The sequence below is a fragment of the Primulina tabacum genome, chromosome 7 (assembly GCF_025594145.1).
Source record: "Primulina tabacum isolate GXHZ01 chromosome 7, ASM2559414v2, whole genome shotgun sequence".
NCBI classification, from domain to species: domain Eukaryota; kingdom Viridiplantae; phylum Streptophyta; class Magnoliopsida; order Lamiales; family Gesneriaceae; genus Primulina; species Primulina tabacum.
In genome coordinates, this window is record NC_134556.1 from 23,362,644 (window position 1) to 23,374,855 (window position 12,212).

The window sequence follows — 12,212 nt, forward strand, 5'->3', positions numbered from 1 at the left end:
AGAGAGACCGAGGGATATGACGGACGATAGAAAGTGGAATAAGATAAATGATAATGTTGTTGCCAATTTACACTTAGTCATAGCAGACGAAGTACTGTAAAGTATATCTGAGAAAAAAATTGCAAAAATTATCTGAGATACTCTGAAAAAATGTAAGAGGTCGAGTCACTTCACAACAAGATTTTCCTAAAAATAAGGCTTTATACTCTTCGGATGGCGGAATCCTCATTAATGACCGTTCATATCAACATTCTAAATATACTATTTATCCAACTCACCTCTATGGGGAATAAAATAGAGAAAAAGGAACGCGCAGAGCTTCTATTTCAAAGTTTACCAGATTCATATGATCAACATATCATCAACTTAACCAACAATATCCTTACATATTTTTTAAACTGCAACGATGTCTTAACTGCATTTCTTGGAAAATAAAGTCTACCCAAGAATAAGGAAGATAGTTTGGTAACTTCAAAGCAGGTAGAGGATTTACCGATGATAAGAGGAAGTTTTATGGACCGTGACTCCAATTGGAGCCAAAGGCGAGGTAGATCAAAGTCCAAAAGTAAGAAAAAAATATTTACTCTTTTAAATGTGGCGGTAATGGGCACTTCAAGAAAGAGTGTACGATTATCGAGAAAGGTTCTCAAGAAAATATGACCACTACTTCAGGCGAAGGTGAAATATTATTAAGCGAAGTAGCAACAGTTGCCGAAGATAGACACAAATTTTGTGACACATGGATTATGGATTCAGGAGCGACGTGGCACATGACGTCTCGGAGAGAATGGTTCAATAAGTATGAACCAGTCTTATGAACTAGTCTCAGGAGGATTTGTATTCATAGAAAATGATCATGTCTTGGATCGCTAGGTTCGGTACTATTAAAATAAAAATATTTGATGGCACCATTCGAACTATACAGGAGGTACGACATCAGAAGGGGCTGACAAAAAATATTTTGTCCTTATGGCAATTCGATGATATCGGGTGCAAAACTCGTATCGAGAATGTGATCATGAAAATTTTGAAGGGTGTGCTTGCGGTTATGAAGGTGGAAAAGGTTGTTACAAATTTGTATGTACTTTTGAGAGAAACACACAAAGAGACAGAACTAGTTTTGCATCGATTGGTTCAGGAGAATAATTAACAATTTTACGTCATAGAAAAATCGGGCATATTTCAGAACGAGAGTTGAAAATTCTTTCAGAATGAAAGCTGCTGCTAGGGCTTACAAAGTATCTCTACCTTTTGTTAGCATTCTGTTACTAGTAAACAACACAAATTAAAGTTTGGCACTTCCATTGCCAAAAGCAAAAGCATATTGGAGCTGATTCATTCTGATGTTTGGCAAGAACCGGTTGTATCCCTAGGAGGAGCGAGATACAATGTCTCGTTTATTGATGATTTCTCTAGGATATGTTGGGTGTATCCAATCAATAAAAAAATCAGATATTTTTCAGATTTTCAAATTTTCTGAAACAACCCTACTTCTAAATTCATTTAATTTACACTAGTTTTTTTTCCTAAACCATGCATAATTAATTCATCATAAATAAACTCGCATAAATAATCAAATAAATGAATTCCATAATATCCAAAATTATTCATGCGGAATAAATAAATAAATCAATAAAAGTCTAAAATTCTACTCAATAAATTCTAGCATCCTATCAGTCTGTAAATATAAGCAATCATCCATTAAGTCATCAAAATCTTTAACATATGCAGAATTTCTAAGTCCTCGGGTATGCATTGCGCCTCCCAGATGACTCCATAGTCCGCACGACTCAACATCGTCATCGCCTGCAATCATTCAAATCTAGTGAGTCAAATGACTCATCATGCTTAAATCGAATATTAACAAGTACATAAATATACAATCACATGCATGGAAATTACGTTTACTAAAAATAGATTGTTTTCATGCAACCACTAAACTTCCAAAAATATACAACTTTTGAAACCATGCTTAAGTATGAAATTTTCCATTTAAAATAACATTTTTATGTGAAGTTTGATCCTCTATAGTGACAAATTTCAGTCGAATCTATAAACCGTAGTACTAGACTGTCGGGTTCAACGTCCTCTTCTTCGATGATCTCTCAAACTATAAAATAAAATAACTTCAATGTTCATTTCTTCAACGGATCCATTATTATTGAGATTTCCGCTCTCGGTTTCAACGATTCACTCCCTTTTTATTGCAAGTTCACTGTTCTCATTTTCAACGGATCCCTTATTACTTTTACGTCATGATCAATTCACATTCATCAAATATATTTTCCTTTACTTTATCATTTCATAAAACATGCATAACTTTCCATAATCTTTAAAACTTCCAAAAATGGCTTATATCATTCGTATACGTCGAGACTACTAAAATAGTATAAACATTCAGATACATTAAAACTTTTGAAAATAGCGTATATCATGAATATACTTTAAAACCTCTAAATTTAGCATTTAACATGATATGGAATTCTTTCAGGAAGTTGCAAACCGCCCTGGACTTTTCCTCAAACCGATCGCCCACGTTTCACCTCTATACCTACCCGGACGACCCCGAACTTTTTCCTAATGATAGCGACCCAATTCCACAATTTTAAAATTACCCAAAATATCCATAAACTTTGAGGAAATTAAAATATATGACCTACATTTCAAAAAACGACTCCATTCGCTTACCGAATGACTCGTTTACCACTGTTTTAGCGTTTTCGAGCAAACAAATGACCAAACTACCCTTCTGAATCGAACCAAGCTGATACCATACCTTTAATAACATCCTAAGACCCAATTTAAAGCGATGTAAGTTCCCAATCCCAAGCCAAAACTGAAACTTGAATTAAAATTTTAACCTAGGCTCATTTCGTCCCTATTTTGACATGTTCTAACAAATTACGATCCCGAACGGACCACGGCACGAAACAACCATGAACCAGGCCCTGGACCTCTTCCTTAGACCCTAAAAAATACCATGATTAAGCCCTTTCTAATACAAACCCAATGCCCTAAGGCCCTTGCACCAGCAGCATACAAGTGCAACCTCTCACGTAGCCCGGCTTCCTCGCGTACCAGCGGATGTACCAGCCCTTGGCTCACTCCTTGGCCGATACCAGCCCCTCACCAGGATCCTAACTCATGTCCCCAGCCCTTGTTCCAGCCCTTCCACCATCCCCTTAGCCCTAGGCCACCCCACGCCCCAAAACAGCCCAACAAGTGCATGTTTGTGGAGTTTCGGTTCCAGCACTCAACCTACCCATATAAGCTCTGACTGAATCCATCATAGCCCTTCCTAGGACTCTAAACAAAACTCAAAACCATGGCTAGGGCCCCATGCAGCCCCCTGAGCCGTAGGGACCCAAGGCCACCCGACTTCCCACCTCTTGGCCTTCATGATATTTACGTGTAGGTGGTGCTGCCCTTGAGGTGACTCTATGGCCGTAGTCCCTTCAAAACTTACTATTTGGCGTTTATTTTGACTCTTAAATCTCTTGGTTTGCATCCCTCCTTCAACAATCCACAAAACGGTAAGAATTTCTTATTTGAAACATGAGATGCACGTGTAGGAAATTAAAAACCATCATCCTTCTAAACTTTACACACAAAATCACATTACATGCAATATTATGGATTGAATGGTGCATAAAGAAAGGTTGTAAACATGCCTTCATTGTTTATGCTTATGAAATACGAGTGATGGCACGACGAGAGACGAATGGGATGCATAGCTTTCTTCTTTCCCTTGCTTTGAGACTCGTTGCCACCCTAGAGACCTAGTTTGTGTGAGTTTTGTGTGCTGAAGGTAAAAGTGGCGTGTGGTATGCTGAAGGTGTGGCTAGAGTTTTCTTTTTATTTAAATTGCTAGGTGGGCTTAGGTGTGGTTTAAGGCCTTAATTATTTTAAACAATCCTTGTTAATCTATGCCCATTAAGGAATTAATCAATCCATAATTTTTCCACTAGAAGTCCAAACAATATTTAAAAATATATGGTACTACTCGTTTTAGTATCGTAGCCCGAAACTTCTTATTTTCATAGCAAAAGTTTCTTACCGATCAAGTTCGTCCCTTACTATAAATAAATTTGCCGCTTTCCTAATTTGGATTACTAAGTCCCAAGTTTCTAAAATAGAAATCTTATCAAAATCAACCCTAGTTCTCTCGTCTTTGCCGTACATAGCATATTCGACCGCACAAGGTTCATATTCATAACATTCAGTTAACTAATCATTAAATCATGCCAATACTTAAACATACCTCTAGATCACTCATTTTAAATAAATTTTCATTCATGCATGTAATTAGTGTGTTCAGGTTTTAGGGCATTACAATCCTTCCCCCCCTAAAAAATTTTGTCCTCGAAATCAGTACTCATTGAAAAGATTTGGATGGCGACTCCTCATGTCTGTCTCAGTCTCCCAAGTAGCTTACTCCTCTGAATGATTCAGCCACTTGACCTTGACCATCTTGATCACCTTATTGCGCAGTCTTCTCTCTTGCCAGGCTAATATATGCGTCGGTTTCTCTTCGTAGGTCAAATTTGGAGTAAGCTGCAGTGGCTCATAGTTCAGTACATGTGATGGATTTGACATGTAGTTGCAGAGTATATAAATGTGAAATACATTGTGAACTCCATCCAGATTGGGTGGTAGAGTCATCTTGTATGCCAATGCTCCCACCCTTTCCAAGATCTCGAATGGTTCAATAAACTTCGGACTGAGCTTGCCCTTCTTCCCGAATCGCATAACTCCTTTCATGGAAGCTATCTTGACAAAGACATGATCACCAACGACTAACTCGAGATCTCTCATCCTCTTGTCCGCATAGCTCTTATGTCTACTTTGCGCCGTCTTCATCCAATCTCGGATCTTGACTACTATTCGCAATTTTCTGAACAATATCTGATCCAATATCGGCTTTATTTCCGATCTCATCCCAATGAATCGGTGACCTACACTTCCTCCCATATGGAGCCATTCCTATAGAAGATTGATAGCTATTTTTATAGTTAAACTCCACTAGTGGCAGCTTTGGCTCCCAACTACCTTGGAAGTCGATCACACAAGCTCGTAGTAAGTCCTCCAGAATTTGGATCACCCTCTCTGATTGGCCGTCAGTTTGCGGATGGAAGGTCGTACTAAACAACAGCTTTGTCCCCGTGGCGGAATGAAGAATCTTCAAGAACAATGAAGTAAAGCGCGGATCTCTATCAGATACTATAGACACCTGAATTCCATGCAGTCTAACTATCTCAGATATACACCTTGGAATACTGTGACATGGACTATGTCGTCTTCACTGGCAGGAAGTGCACTGATTTAGTCAGACGATCCACGATTATCCAAATAACATTGTAGCCCTTCACTGTTTTCGGCAAACCAACCACGAAGTCCATCGTAATATTCTCCCACTTTCACTCGGGAATAGGGAGTGGCTTCAACAACCCTGCTGGTCTCTGATGCTCTTCCTTCATCTGCTGACAAGTGAGGCATTCTGATACAAACTTCCAAATATCTCTCTTCATGCCCGGCCATAAAAAAGAAACTGTAGGTTTTTGTACATCTTCGTACTCCCAGGGTGGATAGAGTACGGTGAAGCATATGCCTCCGTCATAATCTCGACTCTCAGCGAGTCACCCTAGGCATGAACGGCCTCTATATTTGACAATGTCGTCCTCCACATAATACAATGTACTTCCCTTCGATTCATCCCTCGTCTTCCACTTCTGCAATTTCTCATCAGCCGCTTGCTCATTACGAATGCAGTCTCAGAGAATGGACTGCACTGCCAAAGTAGATAATCTTGGTACACGGTCACTAGCATAAATCTCAAGGTCAAAACTCTGAATCTCTATTTGGAGAGGTTTTTGTACTGCTAGATGGCCTACTACTGTTGTCTATCTACTCAATGCATCGGCCACGACATTAGCTTTTCTTGGGTGGTAGCTAATGTCACAATCATAGTCTTTAACCATCTCCAACCATTACCTCTGCCTCATGTTCAGCTCCTTCTGAGTAAAGAAATACTTGAGGCTCTTGTGGTCGGTGAAAATCTTGCATTTCTGACCGTACAAGTAATGTCTCCAGATATTCAGTGCAAAAATACTGCTGTTAATTCAAGGTTGTGCGTCATGTAGTTCTTCTCGTGATTCTTCATTTGTCTCGACGCATAGGCTATCACCTTATCATCTGCAGCAGCACGGCGCCCAAACCGAGCTTTGAAGCATCAGTGTAAAGCACATAATCCCCTTGCTCGGATGGCATTGCTAGAACTGGTGCTACAGCAAGTGCTTGCTTCAATTTCTCAAAACTGCTTTGATACTCGGCACTCCACACAAACTTGAAATTTTTCTTCGTCAGAGCTGTCAAAGGTACTGCAATAGATGAAAAGGCTTTGATAAACTTGCAATAATATCAAGCCAGACCTAAGAAACTACGAATCTCGGATACATTCCTAGGTACTAAACACTCTTTCAATGCCTCGACCTTAGATGGGTCGACCTCTACTCCATCCCTATAAATAATGTGGCCTAAGAACGCCATTTTCTCTAACCAGAACTCACATTTGCTGAATTTGGCAAACAACTTTTGATCTCGAAGCACCTGCAGTGCCGTCCTCAGATGTTGACTTTGCTCTTCGCGACTTCTAGAGTAGATCAGAATGTCGTCTATGAACATGATAATAAATTGATCCAAATACGGCTGGAATACGTGATTCATGAGATCCATGAATATCGTTGGGGTATTTGTCAACACAAAAGACATCACAAGAAATTTGTAGTGCCCATAACGAGTTTTGAAAGTCGTCTTATGACCATCGCTTCTTTGACTTTCAACTGGTGATAACCGAAACGAAGATCTATCTTCGAGAACATCGCTTCTTTGACTTTCAACTGATCAAATTGCTCTTCAATCCTTGGCAATGGATACTTGTTCTTAACGGTCACTCTATTCAACTCCCGATACTCAATGCAGAGTCTCAGACTGCCATCTTTCTTCTTCACAAAGAGAACAGACGAGCCCCATGGAAGATAAGGTTCCTTAACAATTGGAACGGCACGCGGCATCAGGCCAATAGAAAACTCAACCTCCCTTGCTGGTGGAATGCTGGTCACGTCGTCGGGAAAAACATCATGAAACTCCTTGACGATCTCCAACTCTTCAATATTCTGATTGGCTGTGTCAGGGATCGAGACAATACTACCCAGGAAAGCTTGACATCCCTTAATCATTAACCTACTCGCACGCAAGCAAGAATATTGTGCGGTACATGACTGCTCCGAGCTGCCTCATATAATAATGACTCTCTATCGAATGGATTAATAGATACGGTCCCCCGATTGAATTCGATCAAAGCTCCATTCGGTGCCAACCAATCCATGCCCAAAATAATGTCGAACTCGGGAATAAGAAGAACAATAAGATCAGCTCGAACAATGTGTCCTTGCATCTCGAGCTCTACATCACGAACCACACTAGATGATAGCATCTTCTCTCCCGATGGCACCATAACTCTAAATCCCAACTGCAACTGCTCGAGAGAGACCTTCAGACGGCTCGCAAAAGACCCTCAGATGACTCGGAAATAAAAGAATGTGTAGCTTCAGAATCTAACAGTGCATTAGTGGCTACACACTCAATATGGATCCTTCATGTGATGAGTGTAGTGTCTGGCTCAACCTCCTCTACATGCATGACGTACGCCCTACCATTTGCAGGCGCATGTAGCTTAGGGCAATTGAGGGCGATATGTCCATGCTCTCCGCATTTGAAGAACTTTCCAAATAACCATAGACACGTGCCATAGTGGTGGTGGTTGCATTCCTTTCATATTGGCTTCACATCACTCTTCGGCACTCCCGGTTTCTGTGGCTGCCTCGGCGCTCCCGGTTCTGCTGACCCTGTCCCTTGCTAGGCCCCGTGAAAGGCTTCTTATTCTGCTAACTCGATTTTTGGGCACGGTTCCTCTTGTGCTGCATCTCCCACTCAATGTCCTTTAGCTACTGCTCGGCTCAAAACACTTTAGCAACAGCGGTAGTATAGTCAATCAGGTCTGCAAGCATCACATCGCGACTGATCGTCGACCTCAAACCATCTAAGAAATGACGTAACTTCTCTGCAATATCATTTGCAATCAGGGGTACAAAGTGACAGCCTCGGTCAAACTTCTGAACGAACTTAGCAATAGAAGAATCCCCTTGGCAAAGACTCATAAACTCTCTCTTCAACCTTGAACGGACATCAGCGGTGAAATACTTCTCGAATAATACCCTCTTGAAGCCCTCCCAAGTCAATGTTTACAGATTCACTCCTCGCTCCGCTCCCTTCCACTATAAGGAAGCATCTCCCTTCAGCAAATAAATGGTACAATGAACCCAGTCAACGTCCGCCATATCCATATACATAAAAATCAACTCCAAAACCTAATCCATCCCTCAGCGACGAATGGATCACTAGTGCCATAAAATTACTCAGGGTACATCCTCCTAAATCGCTCTGATCAAACCCTCGCAGTGTTCCCAACATGCTACTCCAATAATCGAGCCATATCAGCTAGAACATGAGCACTAAAATCCCGATTAGGAAGAGGCGGTAGAATCTCCTTCTCCTGCCTATCTCCTCCTTACATCCTATCCTCACTATCTCTGCAAAGGACTCGTCTAGGAGGCACCTCTGTACAAGACGTCCAACCCAACGCATAACCAACACGAAGTTTTTAAAATAACATGCATCTAATGTTTATCTTTGGCAGTAATATAAGCAAGTAAATCTAAACAGTTAAATTTAAAGCAATAAAACTCACAAACTTGATAAGTGACTTCTCAGGCTCCTCGGAAGCGGCTGCAGGAATAACCCTATTCAAGAACCACCAAACGACCCTACTTCTAAATTCATTTAATTTACACTAGTTCTTTTCTAAACAATGCATAATTAATTCATCATAAATAAACTAGCATAAATAATCAAATAAATGAATTCCAGAATATACAAAATAATTCATGCGGAATAAGTAAATAAAACAATAAAAGTCTAGAAGACGACCTTGAAAGTTTTACAAGATCGAAAATTATATGCAAAGTTCAGCAAGTGCGAGTTTTGGCCAGAGAGGATGGCATTATTAGGTCACATTGTTTCAAGAGAAAGAATAGAAGTCGACTCATCTAAGGTCGAGTCAATGAAAGAGTGGCCAGTGCCTAAAAGTGTAACAGAAATCTGCAGTTTCTTGGGTTTAGCTGGCTACTATCGCAACTTCATCAAGAGTTTTTTGACCATTGCATTACCCTTGACATCTTTGACGAAAAAGAATGCAAAATTTATATGGGGACTGGAGTGTCAAAATAGCTTGGATCAATTAAGGCAAGACACTACCGCGCCAGTTCTAGCTTTGTCGACAGAACAAGGGTATTATGTGTTGTTTATCGACGCTTTGAAACTTGGACTTGGGGCAGTAATTATGCAACACGATCGAGTCATAGCGTATGCGTCTAGATAGTTGAAAACCCACGAGAAAATTATCCGACGCATGACCTCGAGCTTGCAGCAGTCGTATTCGCGCCGAAAATTTGGAGACACTACTTATATGGTGAGAATTGCAAGATCTTTACTGACCACAAAAGCCTCAAGTATTTCTTCACCCAAAAAGAGCTGAACATGAGACAAAGGAGATGGCTAGAACTTGTAAAGGACAACGACTGCTAGATTAGCTATCATCCAGGAAAAGCTAATGTATTTGCGGATGCTTTGCGTAGAAAATGGACAGCCTTGGCCCATTTGTCAATGTAGAAACCTCTACAAGATGAAATTCATAGGTTTGATCTTGATGTCTATGCTAGAGGAAAGGCCCCTAATCTCGCTACTTTGACGGTACAACCTACACTATGAGATAGAGTTCGAGCCAGACAGTCTAATGATGAGCAACTGCAGAAATGGAGACAACGATATGAATCAAAAGGCAGCATGTTATATTCAGTAAACAATGGCATTTTCAAATATCGAGGTCGACTATGGGTTCCTATTTGAGATTCACTTACAGTTTACGTTAAGACTGAAGTCCACATTACACCTTATTCTGTTAATCCCAGAAGTACAAAGATGTACAAGGACTTGCAACTTTTATATTGGTGGCCGGGAATGAAACGAGATATTATGTGCTTCATATCCGAATGCTTGGCGTGTCAACAAGTAAAGGCAGAGCATCAAAGACCAGTGGGAATGCTCCGACCACTTTCCATTCCCAAGTGAAATTGGGAGAACATTACTATGGACTTCGTGATAGGTTTGACAAAAACGGTGAAATGACTCAACATAATTTGGGTAATTGTAGACCATCTTACTAAGTTAGCACATTACCTTCTAGTCAAGATGACTTTCTACATGACACAGTACGTGAAGCTATATATTCGAGAGATAGTCACATTGCATGGAATTTCTATCTCTATAGTGTCGGACAGAGACACGCGATTCACTTCATCATTCTGGAAGAGTTTACATGAGGCCTTGGGAACCAAACTACTATTCAGTACCCAATTTCATCCTCAGACAGACGGTTAGTCTAAAATAGTCATACAAATTTTGAATGATCTACTACGAGAATGCGTGATCGATTTCCAAGGGAATTGGGAACCGAAACTACCTCTAATGGAGTTTTCTTATAACAAAAGCTATCAGTCATCTATAGGAATGGCTCCATACGAGGCACTCTACATAAGGAAATGTAGACCGCCAATCCATTGGGACGAGATAGGAGAAAGGGCTACGATGGGACCCGAGATAGTTCAGCACACCGTAGAAATGGTCACCAAGATCCGAGACAGAATGATAACTTCTCAGAGTTGACAGAAAAGCTACGCGGAAAAAAAAATGACGAGATCTCGAGTTTACAGCCAGCGATCACGTATTTGTAAAGATAGTAGCTATGAAAGGTGTTACGAGATTTGGCAAAAAAAGCAAACTTAGTCCTGAGATTCATCGGACGATTTGAGATACTCGAAAGAGTGGGAGCATTAGCATATCGAGTGGCGTTGCCACATAATCTCGCAGGAGTCCACAATGTCTTCCACGTATCGATGCTCTGAAAGTACATGTCAATACCTTCACATGTAATGAACTTTGAGCCACTGCAACTAACGCCAAACCTGTCCTTTGAGTAGAGACCTACTAAAATCTTGTGTAGAGAAGAGAGAAGGCTGCGGAACAAGGTGATAAATATGGTCAAGGTAAAATGGTTAAAGCATTTGGAGGAAAAAGCTACTTGGTAGATCAAGACAGAGATGAGGAGTCGTAACCCCCAAATTATTCGGTAAGCCTTAATTTCGAGGACGAAATTTTATTTAAGGAGGGAGGAATTGTAACTTCAAAAAGTCAACCCACGTAAACTGCATGCATGCAAATGATTTAAATTGCCTAATTGCTTTATTTAATTGATTTTGAATGTTTAAATGATACAAAGTATATGATTGAAGGTATAATTGCATGATTTCATGAAAACTGATGATTTTCTCCGAATAATCAATAATAGGCTGGGAAAGAAGATCGGGGATGTAAGTTCCAGGAAATTAAATTTAGTAACTTGAATGCATGCAATCTAGAGTTCTATTTAAATTATGTGTTTATTTATTTTACGCATTTAGGGTTCATTTCACGATCATTTTAAAAGTTTATGCATTTGGGTTTCTAGATGTATTTCGCGCTCGATCGAGGAACGAAGATCGGTGAATTATCAGAAAAATTATTTTTAATACATATTTAATTTAATTAATTGATATAAGATGTTTTAATTGTATTTTTCAAGAAATAGGCTTTGTTGGGTATTTTTATCCGCCAGAGCATATTTTTAATCAGTACGCAAATTTTAATGATTGGGAAACCTTTTGAGGGTTCAGACAATATTTTCAAAAACGTAACCAAACAAAATATTTTTCAGGAGCATTTTTGGGCTTGTTGTGTTTGATTTAATGCTTAATGGGCCCAATTATCCCTTAATCCTTATTTTGACCCATTAGTGCATTGTTTAACCTTTAAATATGCCCTAAACTAATCCTAAACCCTAAACCTAATCATTGGCCGCCCACCCACTAAAATTCCAGCAGCTTTTCTTGTGAAGTTTCAGCAGCCTTGCTGAATAAAATATCGGTCCTCCATTATTTCTTCAAAAAAGATACCTTCCCGCTCCTCCCGTGCTTCCCCGAAACGCGTTTCTTCGAGGTTTC

General features: G+C 40.0%; 2 protein-coding genes across 2 annotated transcripts; one reads left to right on the forward strand and one right to left on the reverse strand.

The window, feature by feature from the left end:
• Positions 1-1,701: 1,701 nt before the first annotated feature.
• Positions 1,702-4,860, reverse strand: LOC142550612 (uncharacterized). The gene is made up of 2 exons (XM_075659686.1): positions 4,480-4,860; positions 1,702-1,806 (listed from the first exon to the last, which is right to left on the reverse strand). The coding sequence occupies exons 1-2, from the start codon at positions 4,858-4,860 to the stop codon at positions 1,702-1,704; spliced, it is 486 nt and encodes a 161-aa protein (XP_075515801.1).
• A 4,252-nt stretch (positions 4,861-9,112) lies between these two features.
• Positions 9,113-11,287, forward strand: LOC142550613 (putative mitochondrial protein AtMg00860). The gene is made up of 3 exons (XM_075659687.1): positions 9,113-9,405; positions 9,813-9,867; positions 11,177-11,287. The coding sequence occupies exons 1-3, from the start codon at positions 9,113-9,115 to the stop codon at positions 11,285-11,287; spliced, it is 459 nt and encodes a 152-aa protein (XP_075515802.1).
• Positions 11,288-12,212: the final 925 nt, after the last annotated feature.